An 18198-nucleotide genomic window follows, 5' to 3' on the forward strand; every position below is an offset into this window, starting at 1 on the left:
TGAGGAAAAACTTGCCCACAAAAAACCTTTTAACAGGGAAAAAAGGTGGAAGAAACCTCAGGAAGAGCCACAGAGGAGGGATCCCTCTCCCAGGACGGACAGACGTGCAATGGATGTCACGTGTACAGGACAAATCAACACAAACATATTGTACAATGACTGATAAAATGACAATGAATTATAATGAATGATAAATGAATGATTAATTCTCCCCAAATTTCCTAAAAGTAAGGTCAAGGTCATAGTAAGTGAATGACCATTATTAACATGTGGAAATGCAAAGCTACTGTTTCAGTCTCACATGACACCAGGGGAATGTGATGTTGTGCAAACACACCCGAGGTGATTAAAACCTGTCTAATATGCTTTGAGGCGTGGGAAAGCTGACTCCATTCAAAGATAAATACAAGACTGTCTTAATACAACAGGTGCAACATAATCAAATCTCTTTGCATTTTATTTCACCAGTTACCTGAAAACAATGTTTCCAGCTTTGTCTGCTTTCCATGCCTTGATGAGTGCAAAGTCTCCAGTGATGGCCTTTTCCATGATGTAGTGCCTGCCGTTGAACTCCTTTACCTGTGCACAATGACAAAACATTTCAAGGCGTGAGTGGAACTGGTTGCAGCACAGAATAACCATTGTGACCTGTTTTACAGCATTTTCAGACTCGGCCCACATACATGAGTCGAGACCTAGTTTTTTTAATAGTATAAGCAACAATCATGCAACACATTACATTTGTGAAAGGATTATTTTCGCAAACATGAAAAACTTTAAATTTCTCTATTACTATAAGCCTGTTAAATCAAACAAATAACAAAGCAGGCTTTCCCAAGACACGAGTGTTGTGCACTGTGAATTACAAGTGGTGAACACATTGCCAGTCCACCTCAAGTATGTTTTTAATCAAGTCTGTACTAATACGTAAAAGTCATGGTATGGGAAAAATATCTGCCATTGTCCCAAGGAAAAGAAAGTTTGCAATGACTTCATGTTGGGCCTGATGGCACAATCACAACATCGATGACAGCAACCTCACCTCTCTCTTCTCGCTGGCGATAGCAATGCTGCCATCTTTGTTGTACTTGATTGGAGAGCCTCCCTCTTGGATCAGTGTGCCATAACCAGTGGCTGTGTAGAAGGCTGGAATCCCAGCACCCCCGGCCCTGACCCTCTCTGCAAGAGTGCCCTGTGAGGAAGAAGGTGAGAGATTAAAGGATAAATACAACAGATCACATGCTTCTGCTACTGTCAAGTATGTAATATACACAGCCTGCTCAGGAGGATGTTGGAATTTAACATGTTCCTGAGTGAATTTGGTTTGTGAATGTGTGTTTTCATATGTTTTTATTAGTGTTAACGTTCATACGTTTTCTGACCAACCTGCGGCGTGAGTTCAACTTCCAACTCCCCTGACAGATACTGTCGCTCAAACTCTGCATTCTCCCCGACGTATGAAGAGATCATCCTCTTGATCTGCTTAGTCTGGAGCAGCAAGCCCAGGCCAAAGTTATCAACTCTGAAGTGAAGTACACAAACATACATTATTATGACCTTTAATAAAAAATTTTTTAAAGGGTTCAGTTACGCTTCAGTATAATGAACAAATTGGCTTTATAATTGAATTTTCAGGATTAATTTAGAAACATGATTCATTCATAAAAGAAAAATGAAAAAAAAAAAAGAGAGGGGGGGGGGGGGGGGGGGGGGGGGGTCATGTCCTTCTGTGATTTGTAACAAAGGTCACATTACCATAAATCCAGACATGTGAAGGTTTTAACTGGGTCAAATCGAAAAAGGGTTCAAAGTTCCTTTTTGTAATCTTAAAGACAGTGAAAGCACAGTCCACCTGCAGCCTATCTGCAGCTACAACGAAAGCTCATGACACCAAACAGGGCTGCAGGGCCTCTCTTTGTTTATTGTCTGGGGAAACTACTACAAAGGTGTTAATAAAGGAGTGACTGCAGACAGCAATTTAATGAAGCTGTGATGCTAATCTTTGCTTTAAGTCTGGGTTACACCTGCTCCAAGTGCTACAACAGAATGTCACATTTATACCATCAAACAGGAGCAAAAAGTCATTCCTAAACACAGTACTGTGAACACTCCAACTAGGGTTGTTCAAATAATCATAAAAATATTACAAGTTCTCCTTTTGTCTGTCTCAAGAAGCTGAGAATCACAGACTACTGGTTAGTCCTTCACTGTAACCTCAGGTCAGCTGACAAGATATGTGGGCCATGTGTGCTTGGAATATCAAAAGCAGATGACTGTGACAAGTACTGTGTCACACACCCACACCACAGGAGTTAAAGCACATCATGGATAGTCTATGCAAAATGATTCAGCAAGTTTAAGTAATGCCAGTAATGTTGTGTATGTGAGTTTGAGAACTAAAACCTCCTGCACTGCAATATAGAAAAGGCTAGTTTACCAAGCTACTAGATGCTACTGATCAGAGCACAAGTGCCTTTTATACTGAATTTATTCGGTTTATGTAACATTCCTGAAGCAGCTGATTGAAGAATACAAAGCTGCAGGGGGGCACAGTTCTGTTACAGCTCAGTGATATCTCCTTGTGTAGAACTGAATCCCTCCCATCTCATATTACATTACAGAAAGAGCACGCTGCGTCAGTGTTCCACGAAGTAAAATCCACTCAATAGCTGTGAGACACCACAACTCAGAGTTTGTCATAATGCTACAACATTTAAAAAGCATACTATATAGAGACACAAATCTTATTTTAGGATATTGTTGTCCAAGAGAAAGTTTTTTTTTTATGCCTCTTAACTAAGACTTGTGTATGACGCTGCAACACTGTAGCCAGGCAGTGATTCCAAAACCAAAATTACACTTGCCTCTCACTGCTACCAAAAATAGCTCAGCAATTGTACAAACATATACAATCTCCATGGTTGAGTGCATTCGCTTCTTCCTTTATTCATGCTAAATCATCAAACAAATACCACAGATCCATGTGCGATCATTAAGGAAAACACTTCTGAGCAAACATATTATGCTCATATCAAATTGCTCAGCGGTAAACATTATTTTGCCTGCTCTTGTTTGGCATGTTGCATTGAAGATGACTGACAATCCAGTCAGACATTCAAGATTAAGTGAGTAGCAGAAGGAGAGTCTTCAGCTTTGGTCTACTCTCTAAAATTAAATGTTACATAACTTATTTCCCCTTCCAATGCTTTTCCCCACAGCTAGGAAATGTAAACATGATGGAGCTATGATCAAGAAAATGGTGGATATACAGTATATAGATATACTGGTAGATTTTATAAAACAAAAAAAGTGACAGTCAAGTGAAACACATTCCTACTAATGCCTGGGTAACTAGGTAAAACCAAAAACAGTTTTCACAAAGAAACTGGAAGGAAAGTATGTGCTTAACACGTACCACATGTCTGTAGTATACTTAAGAAATGCCACTATGTTGGCTCAAAAATGACACAAGAAAGAGCTTGTGGCTACTATTTTCAAGTGGTTATAATCTTCCCCAACAACTCATGTCAGCAGAGGGAAAATATTTAGAGGCACAATGATTGTTCAGGGGGAAGGCCTGGTTCAAGCAAATATGTTGAGTACATATTCCAAGAATCAATAGTCATGGAAAAATCAAAGTCCACAAAAAAAGGCTCTTCTCTCTTTTTTTTAAGTTGACACATCTATTAGAACAGAGGAGCCATTTTGATCTTTCTACTGCACAACAACTAGCCACCACTTACGTCATTCTACACCTGAATTTTTTTCCATACTCTCAACACAGTCACCTCCAAAAATTAGGTTGCTTTTACAGTTTCTTATCAGAAGAGAAGCCGTTATTTTGTAAGATCCTTTTTAATTTTTAAGTTGATAATATCAGGTTTTGGTCACTGTCTTAGGTTTCAGTGTTACTATGTAAACAATACAGATAATACTGTTCACCGCGTGGCAGCATGGCACTTAGGGATTCTATTACGGAAAAAGACTGCAACATGACAACTTACAAGACAAAGCCGGTCTGCAGACAACAAAAGTTAGTCTCAGATCAATCTTACATGGGAGTACAACTTGTCTTTATCCTCTATAATATAACCAGTAATAACTGAAGTTTTTATTAAAAATGTTTGTTGTGGAATTTAACCTTTAACCTTACTTTTGCAATTTGTATTCATGTAAAATTATTTTCTTTTTAGGATTATTATTTATATTTAGGATCATTCCGAAAATAATAAACCACAAACAGTGTTAAGCAGAATAAATGGCTAAATCTCTAGTTAAAATATGAATATTAAAAAGGTATGCAACGAAAAGACAAATTACATAATACAGGGCATTGAGGTCAGCAGCTGATTTTCCATGTCCTAGAGGGGAAATCTGAAAGCATTTCTAAAGTCTGTCCCACTGAGAGCAAAGACACACATCACACATGATACGCCCTGACCACGCAAGTCTGCAACACACCTTTTCCTTATGCCTGCATGAGGATAACTTATCACAAGATAACTTCTAGGCTTCTCTCCAGGTCACTGCCACCGTTTAAAGATACAGTGACAAGGTCACCGACACGTCTCCATTATGAATGTAAAGTGACAAACTCAAATCAAGACTCGCCATTCACTCACAGGAGAATCACATAAGAGAGTTTGATAGTCCAGCTATCATTTATTTATTTATTTATTTATTTATTACAGCCAATAACCAGGATACATGTTAAGAAGAATTAGGAATATACCATTCAGTGTTTTAGTTGACAGACAGTCCGACTTTTTTTGTGTCACTTGCATTGGGGACTTTGATAATACACGTGTCACCACGTGTTTAGCAACCAGAGTCAGATCGAACTTCATATTCAATTTCAACACACACCTTCTACTGAAATAGAAATGCCACATGATGATACTTTACACTGCAAACATTTCCAGAGTCAGATATTAATCTAAAACGCAACCAAAAGCACTTTTGAAAAACAGGTTTGGAATTTAGAGTTAAATTAATATCAAAATCAAGCACCACCATGGAATGCACTGCATGGTTTAAACATACAAGCACCTGTGCTAGCAGGTGTGCTAAGCATGCATTATGTTCATACTACATGCATGCTCCTTCCCCTGCGCACTCACTTACCCTGCATTGTTGCTGACTGCAGTTAGACCCTTTACGCCGGACTTGAGTAAACTGTTGATAAGATTCTCTGGGATACCACATAATCCAAAGCCTGTGTTAGAAAACCAAAAAGGAAAGTAATGCATAATAAGCAAAAAAGAAAAATGGAAGCACCCAAGGAATTATTGCAAGAGGGGTGAAACATGGTCATTAGAGGAGGAACTTTCACGCATTACATAGACACTGTCAACCCTGAGTCAAGCTCCAGGTAATTCTGGTCCTGTGTTAGTCAACATTTCTAATATTACACTGACTGAGACAAATTTCTGTTCCTCCATTGTGTTGTTGTTGTTCTTTTTTCATTCAAAAGTGTGACACAGTGGAAAATGTTTAACAATGTCACTCCGAACTTGACTATAAATAAGAGCTGTGGAATTTGTGTGTGCTCTGTGCGTGGATAGTGATCACACGCCATGCTAGACGGTCCAAGCTCACTTTGCTGTAAAGTAGTCATTGCATATACTTCACTGAACTTTCTTTTACACTTTTTTGCCAGTTAATAAAAAAAAAAAAACATACATGCAGTTAAAAATGGGGATAATTAGTCAGCACAGAGGTGTGTATGTAATTATCCTACAACCTTTGAGTCTGTTTGTTTTCTTACCTCCCACCAGAATGGTAGCTCCATCTGGGATATCTTTGATGGCGTCTGTAGGATCTGAGTAGAACTGTGAACTTCTCTGGCTGGAGGTAGAAAAATAACAGCCGGAGGTCTGTAGAAAGCAGAACAGGGGCTGCATAAAACTTTACAAATCACTTAACTTATTCCTCCTTTACTAAATAACTTTACCTTTAATAAGACAGTTTTCTGTCACTGGCCTGATGCCCGAGGGCAGCTAATGTGTTTGCACAGTTTAAATAGCTGATCCAGTTAACTCATATGAGGAAGGCAAAGATAATGAAAACTACAAATCCTACAACAAAAGGAAGAGAGATTTAGAGCAGCCGACAGCCATGAGTCCCACAATTAGCAGGAACTCACATTTAAAATTCACTGTATCCACACAGATAAATTGAAATGGTATCAGCAGTCCTCAGACCAACTTTGTAAAATTATTGAAAAGAGATTTCATGTTTTGCCACCACTTATTTCCCACATTGTGACTACAAAGGGGCATAAGGGACATCATGAGGGACCTACCAATAGCCATTATATTGACTCTTAAGCATAATGGTGCTGATTCTTTGTAACTGCACTGTAAATCTGTAATTTGAGATTACAGTAAATGATTTCTTACTGCTTTTTAAATATTGAAGTATTTAAAACACTGTTGCTCGGACTTGGAGGACAATGTTCCTAGCCTCCTCCCCATTCATCACTTTTGTTAACCTACAAATAAATAAATATCGTCAACATATACACATCCTATGCAGTATTGCTAACTTATTCTCTTCTGAAATACAAGAAGAAAGGCACCAACTCATGATCAGTTTAGAAAAAGTCAGTTTTACTGTTATCCAGATGGTTTACAATCGGTCTAAAGGTTCAAGTTATAACCTGCAGTAAAAACCTCGAGGCCAGTCTTGACAACAATATAAGCAGTTCAACGTTAATTGGGACATTCCTTTTGTTTCTCCATCCATAACACGCAATACCTCTGTCGTCACCGATCAGACTTTAAAGGTTCAGTGTGTAATTTCTAAGGCTCTATTTTCAAAATATGGCAAAGATGGAACATAGGTTTTCATCAGTGTATATTTGCCTGAAAATAACCATCTTTTTGTTACTTTAAAATGAGTCTTTTATATATACAGTGGGAGCGGATCCTCTTCCACAGAGTCCACTATGTTGAAACACCATGTTTCTACAGTAGCCCTGAACGGACAACTCTGGCTCTAGATTTGACTTTTAGTGTGTTTTGCGACTGTTATTTTTCCTTTAGACTAGGAAGATTGCAATACTGGATGCAACTAAATTCTACACACTGGTCCTTTAACAAAACTTTGAAAACCATCATGGTGTTGAGAACACTGGTCAGATTTTTGAACACTTCATTGGTTTGTTCTTACTATGATAGAAATAAGTGCTACTTGACTAACTCATGTCTTTGTACCTAAAGCCTGTTGGTGTTGTAACTGCACCAGAGTTTCCTTTTGGGGATCAATAAAGTAGTCTGTATAAAATTGTTATGGGATGTTTCTAATCTGAGATATAATACATAATTTCTGAAATCCTACTATTCACAGACGTGACAACATCAACATGATGGAAATTTTGCAACCAGTGTGTGTTTAGCTATGCTGGTAGGGGAGGGTTTTGCAAAGCACCTGCAACACATTGACACCGGATGCATTTTACTGTTGCTGCTCATCAAGCTGTACGTTTTGTGTTTTTAGGTTCCTGATCTGTGCAATGGCATATAATCTCAAACATGTATTATGCATTAGTGAAAGTTATCAACTGTTTGTGACACGGCTGCGAAACGTGTTGACAAAATATTGTGAATCCACGTCAAGCTAAGCAGCTTGAGGTCATTTCATGAGGATCAAAGAAAAGTAAACTTCAATAAAAACAAAAACTATTCGAGAGGAATGATGAATGACCTGACTGAATTGACTTTGCTCGGAAATGTTGGAAGACAAAGGGAATAAAACCGTCACAATATTATGACCTTTTAATCTCCCTCAGTCAATTGCAACCACCTCGTCACAACAAAACGATCCATTCAAACTCATCACTAATCACCGCTTAAATACCGACCTTGCTCAGTTGGAGATAAGCGGCGTTTAACTTGGTCCTGCGGGGACCTGAGAGGGTTTTGAAGAACAAATTCTCCGCTCTGCACAACGCTTTGAGAGCCGCCATGTTTCGATGCTACACACGGGGTGTAAAGAGAAGAGAAGCGGAGTGAAAGCCCCAGCTGGGAGACAAGAGAGGCTCGGCGAGCTCATTTCAATTTAACCCTTTCACCACCGCCACGGTGCCACGATACGGAAGCGCATTGCATTCACTGGATAAAAAAACAAAACAAAACAAAAAAAACCTTATCTGTAGTTAGTTTATGATTTGCTGCTGCTGTACATCTGTGTCTCTCTATCTCTATCACAGGTTCCACTGCTACTGTAATCATTTTATCAGTCATTGTAATTTATTGCCATTTTATCATTCATTGTAATTGCACAATATGTTTGTGTTGATTTCTTCTGTACATGTGACATTTATTGCACGTCTGTCCGTCCTGGGAGAGGGATCCCTCCTCTGTGGCTCTTTTTGAGGTTTCTTCCACATTTTTTTTCCCTGTTAAAAGTTTTTCCTCACTCGAACCGAGGGTCTAAGGACAGAGGGTGTCACTCCCTGTACAGATTGTGAAGCGATTCGAGGCAAATGTACTTTGTGACTTTGGGCTTTACAAATAAAATCTGATTTGATTAGATCTTTTCTCAAATCAAATCAAATCAAATGTCCCAAGCTACTTCAGGGGTGTATTTCTAATAAAGTGATGCTGAAATCATACACAATGTATGTATGGTGACATATGCAGATTTAGAAAATTAATTAAAAAAACAAAACAAATGAAATTGTTTTCTGGTACAGTAAAAGAACTTGAAATTCACCCCAGAAGTAGCTGGGGAGATTTGATTTGATTTGTTTATTTAATGACTTCTCTGAAAAGAGGTTATTATCTGATTTCTGAGTTTCCGAGGTGCACTTGAAGGCACCATGAAGCCGCGCACACACTTTACCGTATAACGTGATGTAGTCGGGCACTAGATTTTAATGTGTAGATAGCGTTACTGCAGTGCTATATCATATTGAAGTTAGTGATTAATATTCCTAATTAAAAATGTAATGTTGTTTGTTGTGTGGCTCCGAGGATGGCTCGTTTTGATGAACATTAGGTTGTAGGCAGCTCGTTTTCTGTCTTACTACGGTTGAAAATATGCGTGTTTTGTGTTTTAACAACGTTTCAATTAAGAGTTATTGATCCCTTAAGTTCCAATATCTTTCTAAGATATCTTTCATAAGGAACATCAACTCACTCTCACAATTCAAGTCTGCACTTAAAACCCACCTGTTTATAATAGCCTTTCCATCTGATTCAATTGTTCTGTCCTATTTTAACCTGTTTTTAATGTTGTATGATTTACTTTTATAGTTATTTGTGTTTGTTTCTGTTATTTGCTGTCTACTTTAATTTATTGTAATGTGTCCTTGGTGAAAAAAAGGCGCCTATGAAAAAAAATGTATTATTATTGTTGTTGTTTTTATTAGTATTATTATTATTATTAACTTTACCGAGGTGCAGTGGCCAATGAGGTACCTTTCCTTATCTCGTAATTACGAGATCTTTTCCCGTAATTACGAGATAATATCTCGTAATTACGAGATCTTTTCCCGTAATTACGAGATAAGGTGTCAATTTTTTTTGTGTGTGTGTGTGTCTGTGTGTGCGTGTGTGTGCGCGCGCGCGTGTGCGTCGGTGTGGCGGCGGGGCTCAGTCGCGTGCACGCGTGCGTGGAAAACAGAAATGACATTCTATGAGCACGTGAGTAAATCCCTGGCTCACGTGACGAATACTTTCAGTCATGGCCGACGAGTACAGACGACAAGGTTTCGAGTTGGAGAGAAGGATATTTGAGTTAGACATCAAGTGTTCTAGTCTCAGAGCCGAAAAGCAAGGTATGGACAAGACGTTTTGTCCCTTTTTCTGTTTTTGACCCGGGTCCATTCTTGGCACTTCTTGTGCGCGTGGCTAACGTTTTTCAGTTCAGTTTATTAGCCGGACTAGCACGCGAGCTAACGTTATCTAACGTAGCTTTGCAACCATAACAACAACAACAGCTGCTGTCTGATGAAATGTTGCATGTTGACGAATAATAATATGAACTATCAGGCGGGGTGGGGTGTTACTTATTGAATAGTAGCCATAGCAACGGACGATGTTTTTATTTATTGTTTTATTTTAAATGAGTGGTTCGAGCTAGCGTCAGTTCGCTCCCGTTAGCTGAGCTGCAGTATTGTTGACAAACGTTTAGCTCGCCATGAAACACGATGCTGCGCATTACTGAATAACACCTGAGTTAATGTTAGTTAGTGACGTTTGTCGTTATTTTGTGTTGAATTTTATATAAATGTGTGTGTGTCGTTAAATTTCAAAATGATCAAACACCTGAAATGTTAGTAAGTTACACATTCAGTGCCCTGACATTATTTTAATAACAGTGTTGTCGCATTGTCCCTTTTTTTTTTAAAGGTCAAACGTGGCTAGTCTTTTAGCTTCAGTCGCATTGATTTGTGTTATTAACATTGTGTGTGTTCTGAAATGTGCAACGTAGAGGAGGCTCTGTAATTGGTAATATGTTAACATATCGTTCTTCCATAGATGATGACTATTTACAGAATGCGTCTGCCATACTAGACAAGTTGAAAAGCTATTACAGGCAAGGAGGGGAGAGTAGCAACCTCTCCAAGGTGCTCCAGGATTACACACAGGTACTTCATTACATCAAACTTCATTACATGTCTATAGAGCTGCAGTAATTGATGATTATATTCAGTTGTGGTGAATTCTCCTTTTCTATTTATTTATAAAACACCAGAAAATAGTGTGAAATGCCTGTCTCAATTTCCCTGAACTCAAAGCATACAGTCATGTATAATTTTTTTTTTTAAAAGACAGGGGGAAACAAATTTAAATTTGAGAAGGCATAACTGGCAAATGTGTGTTTGCATAAGCGAATCAGCTTGCATTGTTTTGTTTTTTTGTTTTTTTATTACGTACCAAACCTGCAGAGCCACCTCACTTTAGCCTTTGAGTTTAAAGTCATATGCGCAGGTAACCTTTTGAGAATCATCACAGTGGCTTTAAGACTGTAGGAGTGAAAATGTAAGCATCATCTGGGAAATAAGTTACTTAACTTGGTAACAAACCTTACAGGATTCTTACGTTAAAAATAATGGTGCACTGGAGTCAGTAGTTAGTTGTAGATTGTTAAATAGTCTGGATAAGGTGGTCTTGGTGATGTGAAGCGGTGTAAACCCTGACTGAAAAAGCTCAATGTTTTGTTTTTTTAATATCAAGTAACTGGTTGCTAGAACATTAAACGTTAGTAAGGTCACTTGGATCTCAAGCTTGTGTTTGAGAGGCAGTTTAATAAGCATTTTTGGAGAAGAGGTTACAGCTGTGGCTACCTCTTGCTGGCAGGTATATTACCAGTTTCATCCCTGATTTGATCTATCTTATTAATGAACTCGATAAATCACAAGATGATTTTACAACATTTGAAAATGTAATTGTGAAAATGTTACTTAGCTTTCTTGCACATTGTATTGACTTGTGGTTGTGGGTATATGTTTGTTTTTCATCGTTTAGGTGATCCTAGACATCACGTTTTATGAAGAGAATAAACTGGTGGACCAGGAGTTCCCTGAGGACTGTTCACCATTTAAAATCCAGCAGCTGCTGCAAGACCTGACTGAGCCAGAAGTTTTGGCAGGGAGGCTAGCACCAGCACAGGAAGTATGTATATTTGCATTCCAAAACCTTTTGTTGTGTGACGATGCGACTGCATCTCATTGTACTGTGTGCGTGCTTGGCATGAAATCAAGATGAGAGACGACATCATTAAAAATATGTAGAGGTGATGTAAACACTATTGGCTCAATTAAAAATGCATAAGACTCTCTTGTCTATTTTCTTTTTCTGGTTGATTATCAAGTATTCCTATTAAGAGGTCTATTGCACTTATATTATTATGATATTCTCTCTGGTTTCACAAAGAACACATTTATTTATATATCCCTGTGTGATAACCTTGTTCATGTTGGTCTGATGATAGGTGCAGTCTGTGTTGGGCCTAGAACTGTTGGAATGTCTCTATTGGAGACGTGGAGCGCTGCTGTACATGTACTGCCACACCCTCCATCAGCGAAAACAGTGGATCAAGAAAAACAAGGACACATTCCTTAAGGTGCCACACTGTGAACATATGTAACAAGTTGTGAACAGAGAGATGAGCTTGACTGGTCTAATGCTCATCTGAGTGTGATATTTTTAATCCAGTGTATTCAGGAAGGGGTGCGCTACCTGATGCGGATGCTGCAGGTGAGAAACTCTGTGAAGCTAAACGACGGAGTGGTGCTCCACGACACTGCTACAGCGAGCTTCCTATCTGAAGGTAAATGTGGCATCAGTTATCTTTGACTGTTGTGCTGCTTCAGTCCAGTTCTCCTCTCATCATACTCACTACCTGCTAATGTTTTTGGACAGGCATCTTCTCAGACACACACCTGTTGACAATGATGTACATTGGGGAAATGTGTTTCTGGGCGGTCAAGTACGAGGACTGCAGCGCTGACACTATGGATCGCAAAGAAGATCGCCTCCAGTTTCGGGACATTGGCACACAGATCCTCAACAAATATGTGCTTGCCTGTGAGGGCCCTCTGCAGGGCCAGGGCTGGAACACAGAGAATGCCAAGGAAATCCTTAGTATCTTACAGTGAACCGAGCTGCTCCTGTGTTGAAGTTGCCCCCAGGCACAGATCTAAGTTCAGTATTCAAATGTGTGTCAACCCCAAATAAAAATGGAACCCAACAGGTGGGGTGTAATGCTGTGGAAGGTTAAGGGGTGGCACAGGGAGGAAGTGTATGTGAAGCAAAGAGTCTTTGGATCAGTGTCTACAGGCAACCTCATCCCATGCCAAACGGCCCAGGTCAAAGCAGGTGAACGAGAGGTTAGGAAGTATAAGATAGGTGGTGTAAAACTGGCAGGGGCTGCAGAGGAGGCTGTTTTATTTTGTTTTGTTTTTTTCCCCCCCTGTCCTGCTGAAAAAGCAGTTATCATCCTGATTCCAGACTGTTGACTGGGGCACATATTTTGCTCTGAGAATGTGTTATAATAACATTAATATGAATATAAAAAGGTTATTAATACAATTTACCTTTTTTTTTTTTTTCCCTTTTTTTTTAAAAAAGATTGTTACGAAGTTTGAAGATAATCCAGCTGGAAATGAGACATTGCACAATAACATTTTTATTTATTGTTTTGTTGCCATTTTATTATGCTTTTAATATATTATAATTGCATATACATTAGACATGTATGTGTGTATAAACCTATACACACTGGAGGCAAAGAAAGTTGTGTTAAAAAAACAGTCTGAAAATGATGTATTCATGACCATTTTAAGTATGTTCAGATTTGTTCATACCAGCTTTGTAATGCGCCACTTGTATTTCCATCTATTGCAAGTTCCATTGTTCTGCCACTTGAATAATCTTGATAGTATGACTATTAATAGAGAATCTGTGTTGTTTGGACGAAAACCATTTTCTTTTTTATGTCCTCGTTGACAATAAACATGCGCGTTTTAAGAAAAACACGTTTATTTTTGCATTGCAACTCAAACTGGCAGTCTGCAGATTAGTTTCAGACGCACTTCTTGCACAACTACAATACCCACAATCCTCCACTACCGCCAGCAACAAGGAAGTGTGACAGTCAGAAGAAGCGTCAACTTTGTTGTTGCGTCTTCCTCGGTCCATGTTGCTGTGATTTACCAGCTGTTTGCATAAAATCAGTCACATCTTGCAGCGATGGCAGGAAAGAGCCAGCAGCTCGGCGAGTCTGTAGTGATCCGCAGCCTCAGGCGCTTCAGAGACGCGTATTTTCCAAACCGTGCGAGAGTTGTCAGAAATGACTTGATGCCTGTGGTAGACACGGAAGAAGAAACTCAACCGGGCTTTTTGGACATCTTACCGGTGAGACAAATATTAATCCATGGGAATGTTTTTCGTTTATTCAACTGTCCAAAAATGTATTGTCCTCTTTCAGTGTCTGTGTGTGCACTTCTCATTCAGGTGTCAGGCTGGAATTAAACCTTTGCACAATGTCGGATCTCTGACATTGCTGTACATATGTCAACAACTTAGTCAAGTGCTGACAAATCATTTTCAACCAGTGTATTCAAGAAGAGTATTGGCACTTCCAACTAATACCACATTACTTTTCAGAGGGAAATATTGGTACCTTTCCCCATTACATTTATATTCACTGTTTAAACAGAGTCTAATATTAACACAAAACCTATGATCATCTCATGGAATATGCAATAATATATCCCAGTTTTGACTAGCTACAAGATTTAAATGTTAAATGTATCGCATCAATAAAAACAACCCAATGATGTATAGTAACTGATTCTGCCTGTATAATGAATAAATTTTACTTTTGATGCTCCCGCAATGTTTGCTGTTTATAAAACAGACATTAAAGTAAAGTTTTAGATGCCTGACTTTCACTATCAGAGTATTTCCACATTGTGGTAATGCTACTTTATCTTCAGTCACAGTTCTTCTGCTTGAGCCAAATGAGGACTGAAGGTTGCATGAAACTATTTTGAAAAGCTGTTTTTGCTGACTATATATTCACCAGCTGAGAGCTGGGAGAAAACTATGGTGCTCTAAGGTTTAAGACCTACATTGTTTCCCTTTGTGTATTTTTATTGATAATAAATTGCTATGCTTGTGTTACTAGTTCTTCTGTTTTGTTTTTTGTCTTTCTCCCTATTTCCAGCCTTTAACCTTTTATATATTGGGGAAATTTCTCTTTATTTTGTAGTAAATACATGAACACATGGGCACAGCGTCAATGAAATACAGCATCCAGCTTGGCATCTTTGTTAATAGACTTAAACTATATTTTTTAAAAATCACCATCATTGTATCCCCTGTCCTTAAGGTGGACATACAGTTCCTGATCATGACATTTCTGTCTCCTGCTGATATCTGCCGCCTGGGAGCTACCAGTCAGTACTGGAGGGCCTTGGTTAGAGATCCATTACTCTGGAGATACTTCCTGCTCAGGGACATGCCATATTGGCCCTCCATTGATCATGTGACCATGCCCCATCCGGAGTTGTTGGATGCACTACAAATACCACTAATTAATGAAGATGAGAGCCTGGACGATAGAGAAGAGGGGAAGGACAATGGGATGGAATTGAAATTTGACTACATGTCAGAGTGAGTATCCTTCTGATGTCCTGCAGGTCAAGTTGGTAACAATTTTGAAAGAAACATGTTTGACTCCTGTCTTTGTCAACAGATACCTGAAAGGCTGCCCATCCTGCAGACAACAACGGTTTCCTTTGCGGCCGGCATCTAATGTTGTGACCTCATTTCTTCAGTCTCTGGTGACCTCATCTGAACCACGTTATGCCATGTTTGGCCCTGGCATGGAGCAGCTGGATGTCTCTTTAGTGACAACGCTCATGTATGCCCCAGAGGTGCTTCCTGTGATAAGGCCACAAAGACAGATAGATGGTGAGATGATGATGAAGGTTGAGCTTCTCTTGGTCTCCTCTCATCATTAATAATACTTAATAACACAAAAAGTACCCCTAAATCAGGTTTAAAGTTCATATTTTTCTTAAGTCAAAAGAGGACTATCACTGGAATCAGATTGTTGCATTCTCAATATATCACATATCACATTGATTATCTTACTTGTCCATGGTGTACCCCACCTCTTGCGGAATCCAAAACTGATCTCAGTTTTTCTCTATCACGCCAAGTTTTTTAACTATAGGATCCTCGTTTGCTTAAAAAATATGAAAAATACTGTACTTTAACAGATATGTGCTTGTTTTCACTAAACAAAAGTAACAGTCCAATGATCTTTTTGCTCTCGCTAAACCATGGGGATACCATATGCCAACTTTTCACGTGTTCCTTTGGTCCACATCCGTAAACTCTCGACACGCTGCTTGCACACTTTGTGAGGGGCCCATGGCTTGTCTTGATCACCGAGTTTTACTTTAAAATATGCAAAATATGCTTGTTTGACAAATGCACTGATGTTTGCCCTCTGACTTGGAATGGTGAAACTACCACAAATAAAGCAAAAGGAGTCAGGGTTGTTTAGGCATTTATGACGAGAAGTAGCAGGAGCAGACATGATCTGGAACAAAGGAAATATATACCTATGTAAATAAAACACTAAGATGGAATAGTTACAAGCAAAACAGCATGAAACGAAATAGAACCTACAACGGTATGCCCAAGGTTACAAGGTTAAGAGAAAAGCCAGCACAAATCCTCTTAATTCCTACTATGCTCGCTTTCTGTTTGCAGATATTGATAGTACTGACCTATTGGGAGCACACACACACCTCTCACCACACTGTCTCAATTGTGACTGCACAAACAAGTGGTCACGTAGCTGCAGATGAGTCCAATCGTAATCAGCAAGTCTTACTACAGCAAATCAGTGGAATTTGGCTTATTTGGAGGGTAAGCTGTGGAGAAAAAACTTGACGTGCTAGAAAAACACTGACTGCAATTTTGGAATCGTGCCAATATTATTTTTAATCAGCATAAAAATCTAACTCAACAGAAAAAATGTTTCAAATTGTTCCCCAGTGTTATCCTAGTTGTTGCAGGTTTATTCTCCCACCACTAGGTGGGGCTATTGGATGACAAACACGATCTCACTAGTCACTATGAGCCAAGACACACAAGGAATGGAACCAAATCAATAATCATCTTTTTCCTATTCCAGGTATTGGCTCTGGGATAGGTTACATATTCAACTACCAACACAAATTTACTATCCTGACTCTCTACTCAACCAATAAGTAAGCACTTCACATTCTGAAGTTACCATGATTTGCAATAATCTTTTTTCACCTATTATTGTGAATAAGGCTACAGTCATTAACCTCTGTGTGTTTGTGTGAGTAGGGCAGAGAGGAATAGAGCCAGAGTGCAGCAGCAGAGCATCAGCAATAAACTCTTTACCTTTGAAGGAACCGATGACTCAGGCTACCCAATCTATAGCCCTGCACCACAGGTCCAGCAGGTGTTCAAAGTTGTGGATGGTTTCATCTATTTGGCCAATGCAGAGCCTGGGAGAGGTAAGATAAGAGGATCATTTCTTCTTCTTCTCCCGCTACCACCATGTTACATCATTCACACTGTTTTTTGATAAAATGATCGTTGATTGATTTAGATAAATCCTTAGCACAGAACATTTGCACGAAAATCCATGTCTTCATTAGGTGAGGGGGAGTCCGAGGTAGCTCAGATTCGGGCTGTGCTGAGCGCTGCTGGGAGTTCAGTATCTCGGCCTCTGCTTGTGCTCTCCTGTGTCTCCAGAGAAGAACCGGAAGCAGACAGTATGACCAGCCCGCAAACTGTTACTAACAGAAACAGGGCGAGATGTCGAACTACCTGTGTTGAAATGGCAAAGCGACTCGGCTTGCCCCAACTGGCTAACCCCTGGATGGTAAATGTCTGAAATTTCTAAAAACTTAAAGGCTTCCACTGCATGTTGTATATCTAGTATTTATTGTAAGTCTTTGTTTTTCTTTCTTATTCAGGTACAGGATACAGTAGCTGAATCCCTGTCAGGTCTTCGGGATGGCATTTCCTGGTTGCTGAGATGTTCTGGAGTCAAACTCAATGATAGCTAGTGACTTAACTTTGTCATTGTTATGTCATCCTGACACCAAGACACACTACAGCATATTATAGCACGATGAATGTACTGTATACTACATGTGCACTGAATGTTTCAGAGTGGGAGCACTGTCTGCGGATATTAATGAATTGGATGAGCAGCAGGGAGAACATCCAATATGAACCATATGAAGTAGTAAATAGTAGTAGCCAAGAAGTAGAAGTATATGTTAGTATAAGTTAATTTATGCACCATAGCATGAAATAGGTTTACAGTTTGTGAGCTGCTAACTAATCAGGTGGCCCAGTGTTTGGTTTGAAATGGGATGGAGATTGTGAATCTTTTAAATGTTTTGCTTTGTTTTATAAATGTTTATATTGACAAAATGTTTAAGCTGTGTTAATAGTCATTTCTGTTTGTGGAATTTATTATTTTTTGTCAAAAACACAATTTGTTTTTTTTTGCCTCCTGATCCCAAATGTGTTCCAACAGCCTTCTGTAACAACAAATTACCTTTATTTACTTTATTTTAAATATTTTATATTTATCCAATTTTAAAAAATGTTGCCTTTTGAAAAATGCTGAGCATTTTTATTAATTTAAATGTTACACCTTGTATTTATCTTATCA

General features: G+C 38.9%; 3 protein-coding genes across 5 annotated transcripts in view; 2 read left to right on the forward strand and 1 right to left on the reverse strand.

Annotated features, from left to right (window-relative positions):
* Positions 1 to 8050, reverse strand: part of oxct1a (3-oxoacid CoA transferase 1a) — a 42647-nt gene extending 34597 nt beyond the window's left edge. For 2 of the 3 annotated variants that reach the window (XM_027277997.1, XM_027277998.1), the window contains exons 1-6: positions 7865 to 8049; positions 5768 to 5876; positions 5125 to 5215; positions 1387 to 1522; positions 1043 to 1192; positions 473 to 579 (exon numbers count right to left, since the gene is read on the reverse strand). In XM_027277997.1, coding sequence (XP_027133798.1) covers positions 473 to 579; positions 1043 to 1192; positions 1387 to 1522; positions 5125 to 5215; positions 5768 to 5876; positions 7865 to 7969 — 698 coding nt within the window. In that variant the 5' untranslated portion in view covers positions 7970 to 8049. Of the gene's footprint in view, positions 1 to 472; positions 580 to 1042; positions 1193 to 1386; positions 1523 to 5124; positions 5216 to 5767; positions 5877 to 7864 lie in introns of all 3 variants that reach the window. The other variant, XM_019264513.2, reaches the window with a different exon arrangement.
* Positions 8051 to 9633: 1583 nt separating this feature from the next.
* On the forward strand, positions 9634 to 13481 carry rimoc1 (rab7a interacting mon1-ccz1 complex subunit 1). Its single transcript, XM_010732988.3, has 6 exons — positions 9634 to 9784; positions 10488 to 10597; positions 11478 to 11624; positions 11944 to 12075; positions 12168 to 12282; positions 12375 to 13481. Exons 1-6 carry the CDS (start codon positions 9691 to 9693, stop codon positions 12608 to 12610), a joined length of 834 nt encoding a protein of 277 aa, XP_010731290.1. The 5' UTR covers positions 9634 to 9690; the 3' UTR covers positions 12611 to 13481.
* A 134-nt stretch (positions 13482 to 13615) lies between these two features.
* On the forward strand, positions 13616 to 17957 carry fbxo4 (F-box protein 4). Its single transcript, XM_010732986.3, has 7 exons — positions 13616 to 13868; positions 14848 to 15131; positions 15214 to 15431; positions 16669 to 16744; positions 16851 to 17023; positions 17168 to 17394; positions 17489 to 17957. Exons 1-7 carry the CDS (start codon positions 13704 to 13706, stop codon positions 17579 to 17581), a joined length of 1236 nt encoding a protein of 411 aa, XP_010731288.2. The 5' UTR covers positions 13616 to 13703; the 3' UTR covers positions 17582 to 17957.
* The last annotated feature ends 241 nt before the right edge of the window (positions 17958 to 18198 follow it).

This window comes from Larimichthys crocea, chromosome III (assembly GCF_000972845.2).
Source record: "Larimichthys crocea isolate SSNF chromosome III, L_crocea_2.0, whole genome shotgun sequence".
In the NCBI taxonomy this organism is placed as follows: Eukaryota; Metazoa; Chordata; class Actinopteri; family Sciaenidae; genus Larimichthys; species Larimichthys crocea.